This window comes from Molossus molossus, unplaced genomic scaffold, assembly GCF_014108415.1.
Source record: "Molossus molossus isolate mMolMol1 unplaced genomic scaffold, mMolMol1.p scaffold_m16_p_17, whole genome shotgun sequence".
Lineage (NCBI taxonomy): Eukaryota > Metazoa > Chordata > Mammalia > Chiroptera > Molossidae > Molossus > Molossus molossus.
Window position 1 is genome coordinate 21,324,825 of NW_023425352.1, and position 16,189 is coordinate 21,341,013.

Sequence of the window (16,189 nt, forward strand, 5' to 3'; positions counted from 1 at the left end):
CGTGCCCTTGACTGGAATCGAACCCACAACTCTTTGGTCTGCAGGTCGATGCTCTAACTGCTGAGCCAAACTGGTCAGGGTGATATTTTTTCCACTGATTTTTTTTTTTTTTTTTAAGAAGAGTGGAAGGAGGTGGGGAGAAAGAGAGAAGAACATCCATTGGTTCCCTCCCACACATATACCCCAACTAGGGCCATGGATTGAACCTGCAATCCAGGTACACCCTTGACCAGGAATCAAACATGCCAACGCTCTAACCACTGAGAACACAAGCTAAGCCCACCCCACTCCTGTGTGTGTGTGTGCACTCCCGCCCCTTAAACCTGAGGCATTTTAGACTGAGAAGACAGATCTCCCAACTCTTTTCAGAATTTCTTTCCTGGGTATTTGAAAAAACAAAATACCAGATACCATACCACTTTTTGGGTACTAAACTCCCAATCTTAGGGCATGTAAGGCTAACAGGGACCCTAGCACACCCAGCAGCTGGTCAGAGGCACAGCAGACCCCAGCCCTGCAGTGTTTTCTCACAAGAAGACTTGCTCCATAACATTCGTCTCTACAAAGATGGTCAGTTAAAGCTCAGATGGTGTATTTCAGAAAAGTCCGTTAAAGCCGAGAAAGTTTAGTGTTCTGTTGAGACTGATGTTCCCCTACCATATGCATAGCACTGCCGAGACCTAAAATTAGGAAGCAAACCCTCAAACTACCCTTTTAAAGATGCTTTTAGAAGTGGTTCTTAGTAGAACTAGAATAACTTAGAGCTACAAATCCTTTAGTCATGTTAATATTGTTTTAAAGCAACCACTTTAAAGCCACTTACAGTGACATGTCAGATTTAAAAGTACTTTGTCCATGTTTAGATATTTCTAAATCAGATTTATTTATTTAAGAAACATTTTGTCAACAAGTTTAAAGCCCTGCAATTTTTCCGAGGCTGCCAAGAGCATTTAAAAATACTCTGCTTATTCACCACAAATAGCCTGAGACAAACAACTACATATCTAAGTCTACATTAAGGGTAGGAGCCTTGTCCGCATTCCATGTTATGGAAACTATTTAATCTTTGTTTGATGGTGGGAAAAATGGTAACTATGATCTAGCTATTGCCATATAGTTACTGGCCCAATTCCTCACTTGGTTTAGTAGTTTATGTGTCAATACTTAGGTTTCTCATGACATTCTTTCTTGGTGACTAGAGCACAGAGCTCAAATGGAACAATTACAAATGATACACAGCTTTAGGAGGCTCTGAGAATGAAATCTTTACCATGGCACTACCTAAGCACCCTTGAAAATCTAAGTAAAACAGTGCACCTCGTCCAACGAGCGGGAGGATGCACACACAGCAAGCGGGAAGAGGAGCCAGGAGCCGTCCAGTAAGCACAGCATCCCATCCTGCGCCTCCACTAACAGGAGCGGCATTCCACTGTCACTGCTGAGCATGTAGAGTAGCAGAAAGCACGTCATAACAGAAGGATACACTTGTTTACGGAATGAAAAAGGCAACTTTTCTACTTAACCTGGTCATCTCAACCATATTCCCGTCCTCAGACTCAATATCTTCATTCCAAGGCCATAACCATCTGACTTGTTCCAACATAGGTATGTAATTTCAAAAATAAGGTATACATGGTAGCTCGGCCAATGTGGTTCAGTGGACTGAGCACTGTCTCATGGACTGAGGTCCTGGTTTGATTCCTAGTTAGGGCATGTGCCCGGGTTGCAGACTCAGTCCCCAGTGTGGGTATGCAGGAGGCAGCTGATAGATATTTCTATTTTTACTTCCTCTCTAAAAAATCAATAATAAAAAATATGTATTTAAAAAAGATACACAGTAGTTAAGTCCTTCTATAGAGCTTTAACACACGAAGTACTCCCAATTAAACACAGAACATTTCATCTCAATCGTGCTGATGCTGGTACTATAAGTTGAAATAATCAAATGACCAATGTTTGGTCTAGTCCCTTTATGTTTTCTTACCACAAAGTAAGCTACCTTTGCTCCATTTTATTACTAGAAAAAAGGTGGATTAGACAGATTGCTTTGTGAACCAAAGGTACAAGTTTGTCCACAAATGCTTGCTCTCCCTTTGAACTTTCCTCCCCAAAGTCATGTGTAGCTAGGACTATAGAGAGTCTGGGCCAAGATAAACTACTCCCCGCACACGCTGAAGCCTAAGCAGCCAAGTGCATGTTCTTCCCATGAAAGAACAACAATCCTCTCAAGTCTTACAAGTTCCTGAGATACTGGGAAAGAGGATTTGCCAACCAGACCCTTCCTAACAAAGAAAAATGCTCATTAAATGTCCAGTTTTGGTTTTTTTGGAGAGGATTCTCACCAGAGGCAATCTTTGATTTGTGGGTGTGGGCATTCTGAAGCAAGTGACTTCCTTTTTGGACCCATTGCCCTCAAAGCATTGATGTAGCAGAATTGTGGTAGGGAAGCTAGCTGAATCTAAAAATTCCTGTCTTGTGTTGGCCTATTGTTTGAGCGCTTTGCAAGCTCTACTACCCTGGCAGGAAAGCACTGTAACAGAATTCTGGCAACTGGGTGTCCCTTGTAGCCTTGGGCCTTACCATCATTCACCAGGGCAGATGGCATGCCCCAGAATGTCACAGGAAAGGGCGCTATAGCCAGTCCTTTGTCCTGAGGTTTCTTGAAAATAAGAGCACAGATATGAGGATCTTGGAGGGGAAATGATGAAAGTTACACAAAAAGCAAAAGTTTACTAGTTAATATAATTCAACTTTTTGACTTGAATAAGGAATCATCTCTCTTAAATTGCTTTCAGAAATCAACTCCAAGCTACAAAAAGGCCAGTTTGTACCACTCACTTTCTCTGCAAGAACCTTGGATAACTGTGTCCTCAGAAGTGCTGAGCTGGGAGTACAAGTTGTTATATGAAGTTGAAACCCTAGAGCTTTTTCCACAATAAAGCTCAGAAATGAACCAACACGTGGGTATTCCACGGATGCAGACAGAAAGCTTAGGCAAATCTCATCTCACAGTAGGAAAATTTGCCTCTATTTTCCTTGGAGAATGTCCGGATTTGAGCTCAGCAATGATCTAGACAAAGTGAGTAAAGCAGGAAAAACTAAGCAGAGCAGTCAACTGGGTGTGGGTGTGCTGGAGAGATCATTCCCCCCCTGGCCCTGTTTGCTTCCTGCTCTGCTCCTGTGGAAAGCAGTCTCCCAAGATGGTAACCACTGAAACACAGATCTACCCTCTACTTTCAATAAATCGGCGATAGCGATCGAGGTGGGATGTGGGTAGGTCAAGGAAGTGTCTCAAGCTTGTCTTGTCAGCAGTTCTTCAATAAAATGTCTTTATCCACAGGATAAATGTTAAGTAAAACAGACCACAAATATCATAATTAAATAATAACGTTGGGCAAAATAAGGGACCAGACATCAAGAGGCTCAATTCTCAGAGTGCTTTCCTTTCTGGAAAGTAAAATAGATACTAAGAGTAGAGGAAACGAGGATTCCAGAGAGATGTGGTCTAGGAATGGATCACAGTGGCTGTGAACCTCGACTAGAAGATCTTCAGGGTCGGGTGATATGAGTAAGGAGGGAAAGAAGAAATAGAAAGACGCTTTGAAGAGAAGTGATGGAAGAGAATGTGGACCCCACACTGGATTACTGGGGAATGTGGGATGCCCAATGAATCCTGAAGAGCATCAGAGCATGACTCATCACACTTATGCTCAGTGTGTTTAACTCAGGTGACCCCTTTCTCCCTAGGCTTCATGTAGCACAGGTGGCCTCACAGCCATTTTCATCTTCGAGAACCGACTCAGAGGTTTGGGTGAGGGCTTCAGTCTCGCCTAGGAAAAAACAGCTTAGATATTTGCCCAGCTAAAATGTGTGTTATTAGTGACTGAGCAGCAAATTTCTGAATACCTAAAATATAAACAGGGGACATATTACAATCCTTGCGAAGGAACACCACCCTAGAATTGGCTGGACCAGGCTGCGGAGGCACAGTTCTACCACCCACTTCTCTTTTAACACATACGTGATATATGTCGGGAGGAAGTACCCTGCTGTGGTACTGTGCTGACAACCAATTTCCAACTTCCCAGTAAAGCGAAACAATTGGGCAGGGGACCCAAGCTGGTGGTGCATATATATGAAAGGAGAAAGGGGAACACACATCTGTTAGAAGGGTGAACAGAAAATCATTTATCTAAATAGAATAGAAATGAACAAAAACCTTTTAAAACAATCACAAAATTTACAAATAAATTGGTACAAAATAAATAGGAGAGATTGCAAATCTACAACATTTGAATTATAAAATGCATTCATTATGACAATCAGCTCATGAAACCTATACATGTCACTTGTGCTTTAGGTTTATGTACACAGCTCTGAATACTGTGTTCAGAAAACCTCACTGCTGAAAGCATGAAATGTACACTATGATACAGCGAGTAAAGGCTAAGGAGGATGAAAATCAGACACAAAGCAAGGTCTTATGTGAGGGCCAAGGCAATATTGGCACGGGGCCTCAAAACCAAGAAAAGGCATATTAGAAGCCCAGGTGGGCAGGCAGCTTCCATGGCCCAGAGAGATGGATTCTATAATCCAAGGGTGGAAACGAAGAGGCCATTACTACTGTAGGGCCAGGCCACTGTCCTGGCTTGAGAGCGAGGAAGGAGGCTCTGGTCATGGTCATGCTGTACCGCAGAGAGAACAGACCCTGTCACCAGGAAACCACCTCTAAAGTATTTCGCAGAGGTACTTGAGGGGCCCTGCCACAGGTAAGAGGCCTACCTTCATCCTCAATCCAAACACTGGCCATAGGAATAGAGGTGGTCCCAATAAAAGGGGCGAGGGACACTAGGACCAACAATAAGGGCAGCAACCTGTTTAAGACAAAAGAAAAACACAATTGCTGCCTTGTCACCCACTTTAAGGGACAACAGGACCCTAGGCTCAATGGATGAGCGGCTCCAGAACAGATCTCTTCTTAGTCACAGACGATGTACTAACAGTAGACGCATATGTACATAATAAATAATAATATAAAATAAAGCATATACATTTGTAGATTTAAAGGACTTCAGAAACAAGAAAGGTCAATGGACTGATACACTCTACCTTCATACACTTTAGACACGGGAGTCAAGAATCAAAAGCTAGGCTGGGGCTCTCTGGGGAGGGAGAGTCCTGAAGCCCTATTCCTCCCCGCTCCTTTCTGCTCTGGAAGCCTGAGACCAGCCGTTTATATCCAAGGGGCCCGGGCCTCCAACACAAAGGGCACCCAAGCCCCAACAGGTCCACATGATAGTTCTCTCCAGGGTGAATCTGAAGAGGAGTCTGGCCCCAAAAGAATCACATTCTAAGTGAATCCATGTTGGGCAGATGTGGGTGGGCAAATGCCAGAAGACAGCCTGCCAAGTGAGGCAAGACAATACTCCCAGTTATTCTAATCTGTTCATGTTTAATATGCCCTGGGTATTAAAACTTGAAAATATATTCACTCAAGTCTTACAGCATGTACCGGCTCAGTGTACATAGGAACCTTGGCACAAACGCCTAGAACTTGACTTTCTTGCCACTAGAACCTTCATTTCCACATTGCTTCAAGAACAGCCTGGTATTTCCCGTCAAAAGAGATTCAAGACAATTCTAGTGAGATGATGTCAGTAGCTCCAGCATATACTGATAGAAAGCATACTTGGGCTGAGCCAACCACAAAGATCTAAAAAGCTAAGAAAGTCCCCAGCCCAAGATGGTGGTAGGAAAGCTGCTTTGCAGGTGTGATCACCTGCCATCTCCTCCCTCCTGTCCTCAGGGCTGACCAGACAGGGCGGAAGGAAAGCCTTCACTGCAGAAGAAGTTTGCCTGTTCGTACTGGAGGGTGAAGGCCTGTGGTCACATCAGCAAGTGGGGCCTGGGTGCAACACTCACCCTTAGATGAATAAACCTCAGCTCAGAATTCTCTGAATTCTCTCTCTCTCTCCTATCAGCCCACTCTAATAAAACAGAAATATGAAGATATAAAGATTTGAAATGACCCTGAGGTATAAAAACTCACTGAGTAGATTGCTCACTGATAAATTTGCATTGGAAGAGTTTCTGAATCCCCAAATCACTCATACTGAACTCTCTAAGTCCCTCCTCATTCTGGGTTAACCTACACCTCCCCCAGACACCCTTGCTGGACAGAAGCACCGCTAGCCCAGAACACAGAATGGAATGAAACTGACCCAGGACAAGAGCTGGTGTCCTCAGTAGGAAGTGAGCACAATGGGGAGCCTCCACAGCTACGCTGCCAGCTCAGCCTGGGAGTTCTCACCCCCTCAGGAGAAATCTGTCTGGGATCAAAGCTGAGGGAAGTTGCTCCCTCTGCCCCTGCCACCAGTGAGCCTGGGTCATGTGATGTGCACTAAACCACTAAACCCGGTGGCCTCTTACTTGAAATTCCGGGGAACAAGTTGAGCACTTTCCTGGGCCAGCCTAGGTGTGTCCTCTGCCTGGGATCACCCCGGGGACACCAGAGGGAGCCTGGTTCCCGGCCCAGGAAAGATGAAGATAGCCACAGACCCCTGGCCAGTTTTCAGAAGATGACAGGGTTGGGTTTTGTTTGTTTCTTCAACAGCCAGGACACAGGCTCAATCAGCCACGGCCTACTTAGGTCTGCTTCTTGACCTGAGAGAATTTGAGGGCAGAAGTTCATGGTCCCTGCTTAGCCCAAATACCTGTTGCTTCATTTTCTAGGGGAAATGCAATTCTACTTGTGTCTATCACTATTTTCCTTGACTTGAAAAAGCTGGCCCTTTAGTCACATGGTCCTGGGGCTAGCACAGGTAAATATATTCACAGTAAATGTTTCATATTAATAGTGTGGAGTTCTGCATTCAACATTTGCACACAAGTTCCTTGAAATAATAGAAAATGGTAAGATGCCCTCCCACTTGGGAAGCCAACTATGTTGGCATGGGTGCTGAGCTATCTCCAGGAAGTGAGGTGAGGAAGGAGAGAAGAACAGAGTTGAAGCAAGGCTTAAGCTAGTTGATTAGCACCCAATAAGGATTTGTTTTCCTAAGAGTTTAAATATATGATTTTGGACTTGCCTGATGAATATAAAAACAGAGAAATAAAGGGAGAGAAGCTCTAAGGCAGGAGGAAAAAAGCCAGAAGGCAGACGGTCCTGGGAACATTTGGGTAATGATCCAGTTCCATATGGAACCTTGGGGATACCAGAGTGGCGCTGAGGAAAAGGCCTCCAGCACAGGCCACGGAGGCCATGGAGAGAGAGGCTCTGGGTCTGACAAGGGCTCCAGCAGAATTCAGGACCCAGGACCTGCCTCTGCCGCACAGCCCTCTCCCCTCCGTGCTCACGAAGCCGCAGCCCCAGGACGACAACAAGGATGCTAAGGACTGGCCACTGCATATCAAGATCTGAGCTACTTGACGGTCTTTCTCTGCCTGACTCCTGTTTACTTATAGACAGAAACCTCACAGACCTTCTAAGCCAAGATCAGCCTCCTGCTGCCCAGAGAAGCAGTGAGCAAGTGTTTCTCCTTCAACAGCCTGAAGTTAGTTTCCAGAGGGAAAGGGGCCTGGAAAGGAAATCTGGTGCTCAGACATTATTTGAACATTCAAATAATGAACACTCCCCAAAGCAGATGTAACTATAGCCAAATGTTAGCCTTCATTCCTTTAGGGACCAGACAGGAATTATTTTGTATTCCCTGTTGTTATAAATTGTGTGAACAGTCAAAGGTAAAGAGTGGTTCATAGAAAAATACAAACTTGGGAGGCTGAACCTCTGTCCTCTGGGAGCCCCACTGCAAAGCCACCCTGCCAACTCCTTTTTAGAAGACAGAAAGCCACTGCACTGAGCAGGTAAGAGACTTGAGAAGCTGTTTCTCTCTGAAGTCCAGGAGGCAGCAGCTAGAACCAATCCTTCCTCCACAGGCTGGCCTCTCACTGAGCTTCAGGATTCACAAAAGGAACAGTGGGGCTCTGAAACAGACCCGACAGTCCCTGATTCCAGGGCTCCTTCCAGTAGTACAAGGCACCCTTAGATGGGCTGTGTGGAGAAGCCGATCAGCCAGGAGAAGCTGATGGGCCCAGACCCCGAAGGCCAGAGGAGCTTCGGCTTGGCAGGCCAGGCTCCACCCAACCACAGAGAAGGCAACTGCTGACCGGCCAAGAGAGTGGCACAGCTGATGGCGAGAAGCCTCCTCCCCCTGCAAGGCCCAGGGTGCCCTTCAGGGAACACTCATTTCTGCACACCCTATAGACAGTCCCAGTTCCTGTCATACTGAGGCTGTGCTCAGCTAGATGCACCTTAAGAAACTGAGATTTAAACTCAGATATGTTTATAAAAAGACTCTCCCACGGTGCAGGGTTCCACTAACGTCAAGCTACATGGTGGGGGCTCCATTCCATGGGGGCAGGTTGGGTGCCAGCAGCAGGCCACTCAGCCCCCTTAGGGGTACTCCTGTGACCCTGCACCATGAGGTAAAGCCAGTACTTCCCACTAGGGGCATGGCACCTTCTGAGGAAGACACTCCAGGGCTGACAACCCAGGGGAAATAGTCGCCAAGCGTGCATATCACACGGGCCACCCTACTGCTGGCCAGCATGTGGCCAGCTGTTCCCCAAGCACAGCTCCCCCGCAGAGCAGCCTGGGGCTGTATTCCTACCTTGAGGGGAGACCACTGCTGCTTAGCCCCGGGGCTTCCCTTCATTCAGTGGCCCAATGGACATGCTCTCTTCTTGGCTAGTAACGCAGCGTGGACTGATTCTATTCGAAAACTGTGGTCAGTACAAATTCACTTCAGTGTACAAATGTTGCAAACAAAATGCACACAACCCTTGGGCTAACACTTAAAACACAGTTAAGATAGTTAAGAATTCAGTCACTCAAGTAATACTTCCTGACATTAATTTCACTACACAGGATGAATTTGGTATTAAAATAAGACAGAGACACACACAAAATGGCCACAACACACATTTGGTTTCTGAATCCCTGTTCGGGGCCAAGCTAATGCTGGCCGCATAGGCCGCCTCTCTGGCGTGGGCCGTGTCTGAGGCGGGAGGCACAGAGGTCCTCGGGTGGGCACACAGCCATAACCAGGCCCCACAGGCCCAGGGACACGGGAAGAGGGACAGTTGGCTCCCTGGACAGAGGGGCAGGGGCTGGCAGTCCCCAGAGTTCCCTCCTTTAAACATCATCTCAGCGTGGAGCACAGAGCACAGATGGAAGGTCCGATTCCTTTTCTGACAATGACACAGCCCAGTGGATGGGGAGGAGCTTGAATCCACACCACGTGTTTACTCAAAAGCCCTGTGGAAGATTTCCGTTTGGCATCTGTGTAGCAGCATCTCCATTAACAGAGCAGGCAGGGGCGGTGCTCTGTGAGCCGGGGCGGGGGGCCTGGCTGCACACAGATCCCGGCTGTGAACATCGGGATGAAGTCACCTTGCCTCTTGCCAATGATAAATCATGGGTTTAAAATTCATTAACATTCATTTTGGTGATAAAAATTCCTTAAAATTGGGAGCAAAATCACATTCCAAGCAAATGTTAAACCTTTCTGAGGGAAAGGGACACAGTTAAACATTGACTTAAAACAACACTGAGCACAGAGGCGACGGCAGGTCCCGTGCAGGCTCCGCCCCGCAATGTGACACACTTGGCAGGTCTGCAACTTCGGTTTTCTTCATTCATTCTTCGTGGACAGTGACACCCCCTGGGGCACAGAGGAAGGTGCCCCTCTCTGGGAGGGCCACAGAGGGGCAAGTCCATCCCATTAGGGTCACAGCAGGGTTCAGGCAGGACAACTTAAAACTGCAAAAGACACTTTTTAGAAACATGATCTCTTGAAAAAAATAAATCCCAACAATTTTCAACTTCATGCAAATCAAGGAAGGAGAATGAATGATAAAAGGTACAGCTGAAAAAATAAACATGATTCTATTTGGGCGGAACAAGTTCATTTCCAAAATCTCGACACCACATCCTAGCCGTCGATTTGCAGCTCTACTTTCCATTCCTGCCTCACCAACCTCCTCTGCTGCTTCCAGGAAGGGGACAAAGTCTTTGGTCTCAGGACGTTGCAGGACGCAGCATGGCACACAAGCTCACACTCATGGGAGTCACTGTCAGACAGAGGCGAGGCCAGGAGGCCGGCCTGGGGCCTTGGGAGTGCGAGGGTGAGGGCCGCAGGCACCCTAGATGGCGCCTTCGTTGTGTAGGCTGTGATTGGCCTTGGTGTGTGTCACACAGTTCTGTTCAGTGAGCAGGTTGGCTGTCTCATCTGGCAACCCGTCGTGCAGCTCCGTAAGAGTCAATTCAATTTTAGTGTTTTCACTGTCTGAAGACTGAGGAGTTTTGTCCATCCGGGATGCCATCAAGGCATTTTGGTATTGCTGTCTTGAGATCTGGGGCCAGAAGATGGTACAAAAAACAAACCAAAATAATGCTTAGTTTTAGGTTCTCTCGTCTGGACATCGTATTATACCTTAAGTCCCCTGAAAGGCCCCTAGTAGTTTCTCTAGGAGAAAGTCATCCTTGAGTACAAACGGAGCCACTTTTTTTAATTTAGAAAGTCACAGAGGTAGAGGAAGTGAACTGTAGAAGGAATGGGCTCAGGAAACAAGTGACAGAGCCCATGGAGCTTAGGAGAGAGAAAGGGAAAGGTCCTGGGGAAGGGGGAGGGGGCTGAGGCACAGGCGGGCTCCCAGGAGGAGAGCTGCTAAACAGCCACTTTGTACAGTTCAAGTTGACTCTGAGAAACAAGTCAGTTTTGTACTGATATAAGCCATTTCTAAATTGTGTCTCAAAGTTTCAGAGACTAGAAAATGGAACTAGGCTTCCATGAGCTAAAGCTGGCTCATTCTCCACAAGATGTCTTTACTTCAGACTAAGAAAAGAACCCTGTCTCCAGGGCAAAAGGTAAGTGGAAGGCTCCTCCCACTCCATCCCGGCCTATCTTCTGAGTCTCCGACCTCTACCCTGTCAGGCCAACCAGAGCCACTGGAGTCCCGAGCTCATGAGGACTTGGAAACGTTGACTCTGTCTTAGGCTCTCCAGCTCTCATTCCCTGACAGAGCCACTCTGATCTGGCAGCTCATTGCACAGAGCCAAGGAGATGGATGTTTTTCCCCACCTGCATCTTGGGCACAGTGGCTGAGGCAGGGTACCCACAAAACAACAAGGGGAAGCTCAGTGGAGAGGCCGGGGAGCCCAAGGCTGGCTGTGATCTGACCTGGAAGTGCCAGGCCCAGCCTCGCGGCTCCGCTCTTACCTTAACAAACTGGAGGTCAGAAAGGGCGCGCACTGAGTAGTCAGGGATGTAGACTTGAAGGAATGAAGAATTGAGCTGATTATTGCTGCTCCCCAATGACGGTGTGATTGCATCAATCCGGTCACTTCGACTGAGAGAGTCTGAGTGATTCAAGCCACATGGGCGAGGAGGTGACTTGTTTTCACCTGGAAGCAAAAAACAAAAACAAAAAACAAAAAAAACAAGCACCTTTTAAGTGAGATAGAGATATCCAATAAAGGCAGCTTTTTATTTTCCAAATAATAAAAAATGTAGTAATTAATAGACAAGCTTAGTCAACTTATGCCAAACTCCTCAGCCATACAGCTCACCATGCAGGCCTCCCACAGGAACTCTGGCTTCCCATCAGTGACGGGCTCCATTCAGATGAACTGCTCAGCCCCGTCCACACGGACTGCACAGGCCTCCCCGAGTCTGACAGCACAAACCCTGGTGCACACCCACGTTGGGAGCATTGCCAAGTGCTGTGAAACTCACAAACCAGGGGGAAGCAAGGCCCAGGCCAGAAGCCAAAGCAAAGTACATACTCAAGGATGTTCATGAAGCACTGTGAGTCCTAAAGGGATCAGACCTTCCCTCCCAGCCAAACCTATTATCTTTGTCTCTGACTCCAATAAACCCCCAGTAGGCAGCCTGAGGATGTCTCAACACTAGGAGACACCAAACCCTTAAAAGGCTTGACTGAATTGCCTCAGGTGCTGTGGTTCCTCACAGAGACTGGCAGTGATGGATGGTGAGTCTAGTGATGTCGCCTTCAAGGCAAGTTTACCACAGCTTCTAACAAATCTCCTCTCAAATAAGAACGCACCCCCTCGCCAAGGCTTCTTCCACTTTTGCTTTTCCAATCAAATCTATTCCACAAATATGAAACGTGTGTCCCAAACTGCATCGTGTCATAGGAAAGGAGAGGACCAACTCCCATCTGATGGTTGGATCCTCTTTGTAGTGTGTCCCTGACAGATGCTCCCATACAAGGGCCGGTCCTTAGCTGGCCCCACCTTCTGGACAATCTACCACAGTGCCCATCAAAATCTGCCTCCCCAACTTCAGAGGACAGTCTCCCCTCCATCCTAAGGGGCTGAGGAAGTTTCATTCCCCTGCTACTTGAAATAGTCCTTAAAAGTTCAAAGATGGTATGTTCCCCTCAAATCTCTTCTCCAAGGTAAGTACTTCAACTGTTCTTCACCTAGCATGTTTACTACCCTTCATCCCATCCTGACCACCATCTGAGATTTCATTCATAAATGTCTCTCCTAAAATGACACCCAGAAGAAACATGGAAGATACTCAAATGAAGAATTCACTTTCTGCTAAAATTTTCATGTCACAACTTTCTCCACAATTTTCCATTTTTAGGTCAAAATTAAATTCAAAGTAGCAATTCCTCTTGCTGTTTCCACTTATCCTCTACGAGAATAACACAAATCAACAATTTATCAGATGTTTCCTGTTTAGCAGAACAGAACTTCCATCAGATGTCCTGAATTTACAGCTTCCTTGCCTGTAAAAGGTGGATAATACCAGTATCCACCTCCTGTGGTCTGATGAAGATTCGAAATGAGATAATGTATAGAGCTTAGCGTAGCATCTGACATCCATTAAACACCTGAAAAATAAGCCTGGGAAACAGCCCATTCTTTCCTGTTCACTTCCTCCCAGACCTCTCCACCATGTGCCTACCTCATGTCAGGCCTTTCCTACATGTGCTAAGAGACCCCACGGATCTTTGAAAGGAGAGATTCCAGTGTCTCCCTGAGCAGTAGCTCCCAATCACATGCCATTTCTACAGATACCTTCAAAATGGTGTTTACTTCTGAGTGTTACAATTTAAAGGTTACAAAAATGAAACATTTAAAGGGCACTTTATTGATCAGACCTTGTGTGTAGGCAGGTAGATAGATGTCTGAGGCCTGAGGCAGTACTTCTGAGTCTCCTGTTCTGTTCTCCTGAGGACTGCAGGGCATTTTCTCTGGTCTTCCAACACATTTCGAAGTCAGGGCCCCTCAACCCACTGCCTGTTCTGTGAGGTGGGCCCTCTCCTTTGCCAGGAGCCCAGTGCCTGGCCTCACAGCCCCAGTCCGGACAGCAGAGCCCGTGTCCAGGGCCCTTGGACAGGCAGCCGGCATGGGCTTCCCTCAGCCTGCAGTGAGTACTACGTATATTCACTGGAAGGGGAATCAAGACTACGTGGCCTCCCCTTAGTTCAGGTCACGTTGCCAAATTAATGAGCCAAAATTTTAGACAATTATGAAAACGACTTTCAATTTTAATTCCTCTTTATGCCTTTTCAGAATTTTTTTTTTTTCTGCTTTTTGTCCTGGCTTTTTAAATTCATCCTACCTAGGAATCCTCTTTTTGCTAGTAAGCTAGACAGACACAATAAAGAAACGTTCCCAGCCTCTCTCTTAAAACCCCAGGCATCTATGGAATAGGCTGGAAACCACTGTCCAGTCCAGCCCATTTCTAGGAGCCACGTTATGGTTCTGCCAGCATCCCCGAGACCTGGACCTGCTACTGGTCAGATGGAGTGGGCAGAGCTGAGAATTCTCTTAAGGGTTATGGGAGATATAAAAGACAAATGATATTTCTGTGAGTTTCATCCAAAAGTCACTCTACTTAAGCTCTGTGAGTTTTTTTTTAATCCTCATCCAAGGATATTTTTTTCCATTGATTTTTAGAGAGAGTAGAAGGGAGGCAGGGAAGGAGACAGGGGGAGATGAAGGAAGAGAGAGAGAAACATCGATGTGAGAGAGACACATAGATTGGTTGCCTCCCACATGTGACCTGATCGGGACTGAACCTGCAACCCTGGTATGTGCCCCTGACTGGGAATCAAAGCCATGACCCTTTGGTACGAGGGCTGACACTCTTAACTGCTGAGCCACACCAGCCAGGACGCTTCTGTGATATTTTTAATAGGTGGCAGATGCCAGAAAATAAAATGGGGAGAAAAAAATCATATATACATATGCATAAATACATACTTATGTGCATATACATATGTGTGCATGTATTGTCTGCCAACTGGTTTGATTCAAATAGCCTTATGAATATCACCTTACCCCCAAATACCTCAAACGCTTCAGAGCAAAGATTTGAGGGAACATTAGTTTCTGAGACAAGTACTGCCTCCTTTACCAAATATCAGCATTTTAGAGTTTTGTTGAAAGTGGCTTATGAAACACAAATTTCATCAGTCAGGTTTTTAAAAATCTAAGCTGTATGAAACAAAATAAATACAGAAAAGTTGTACTATTGAATAGGAAAGTCCAGCAATTTTAACTAAGGAAAGATCAAACCTTTGCCTTTGTTTTTAGCAGCTGGACATGTTAGTCGGGCACAAGCAACTCTCCTGCAGGGCAATCACCAGCAGCTGGTTAGGAATGTGCACAGTACTCATTTCAAAACAAAGAGAGACAGGAGCAGTGGGGCCACCTGCCTGATGGAGGCAGAAATACATGCACCGTCCCATTCACATGGATGCTGGAAGCACCAAAGACAGCAATGCGCAAGTTTAGCAAAAAAAGTTCATAGTCCCTCAGGCTTTTGGTTGTCTATGTTCTGTGGAGGCAGAAATAAATGCACCGCCCCATTCACATGGATTCTGAAAGCACCAAAGACAGCAATGCGCAAGTTTAGCGAAAAAAGTTCATAGTTCCTCAGGCTTTTGGCTGTATGTGTTCTGTGGAAGCATCCCCGGGTTTTGAGGTCCTTAGGACCTGTCTCCACACACCCTGACTTTGCTGAGGTCACAGAAAGAACCAAAAACAGCTGCTTTTACTACCCTGAAAATCCATGGGTGGGACAAGCAGGGAACACTGACCTCCAGGTCTGAATCCTTCTCCCTTTCTGTGTTTCATCACCGTTCATATCTCAACATTCCCTCCCAGTATCCTAAACCCTTTCTGAACCTGTTGTGGGCTCAGATGTTCCTGGATAGCTCCCTATTAAGGCACAGAAATGTGAGCACCAGAGCTTATAGAAGAAAGATGGCTTTCGTGGAAGTCCAGGGAGGCAATCAGAAGAATTATGAAAAGGAAACATGCAGAATTACCTGGAGAACCTGCTGCTAACAACTCTGTTCTGCTGACAACAAAGGTACGAGACAGGGACAAAGGAACTGAAAAATGGAGAAAAACAGGGTGAGACCATATCAAAAGGCAAGAAAGGAGATCTCTATAATCAGGGGACAGGTGTGGATCCTACCAATATGAGCCACTAATTCCAGAAATGGAAAAGCCTATATGACATGATATAAACACACACACGCACGCACAGCTTTCCAGGAAGAGGAACATGGGGAGGCTGAAATCCTATTTACATGCTTCCTTACTAATCTAGAATTCTCTTAAGCCATTAATACCCAATTGAGTTATAGCTCAAAACATGCTCTTCTTAAGGATATAAATCACAATGAGCTGCACAAAAGGGGAGCTCAAGAGCATGACCCAAGCTGCCTATGCCAATACCCTGACACTCACACCCAGCACAGCCTATAGCATCTCTATCAGGGGCGAACAATTCGTTATTCAATTCACTTACATCCTTAATAAGTCTTGTTGTAATTTGGACTTGATGCTTTGAATTGCTCTGGAATACTTTGAAATTTCAAAGTGTTAGAGACAAGTAAATAAAGTAGGTCACACACAGATTTCCTGGGAAAGACAGAATAAAGTTATCCTCATCACTGCTTACTCAGACAGGGAGCTACAGCCATCTAATTGAAAAGCCCAGTCAACATTGCTCTGCTGGGCAGGAATTTTATTTTCTGTGTGGGTTTGTTGTTGTTTTTTTAATTGAGGTGTACCTGACATATAACTGGGCAGATCTTGATAACAGATTACTGTAGGATTTTTCTAGGCAACCAAAAT

General features: G+C 46.0%; 1 protein-coding gene across 2 annotated transcripts in view; it reads right to left on the minus strand.

The window, feature by feature from the left end:
- Positions 1–8,982: 8,982 nt before the first annotated feature.
- Positions 8,983–16,189, minus strand: part of CNNM2 (cyclin and CBS domain divalent metal cation transport mediator 2) — a 147,256-nt gene continuing 140,049 nt past the window's right edge. Inside the window, exons 6-8 of one of the 2 annotated variants that reach the window (XM_036265783.1) lie at positions 15,373–15,438; positions 11,280–11,464; positions 8,983–10,413 (exon numbers count right to left, since the gene is read on the minus strand). In XM_036265783.1, the coding sequence (XP_036121676.1) occupies positions 10,204–10,413; positions 11,280–11,464; positions 15,373–15,438 (461 nt within the window). In that variant the 3' untranslated portion in view covers positions 8,983–10,203. The remainder of the gene's footprint in view (positions 10,414–11,279; positions 11,465–15,372; positions 15,439–16,189) is intronic. The other variant, XM_036265784.1, reaches the window with a different exon arrangement.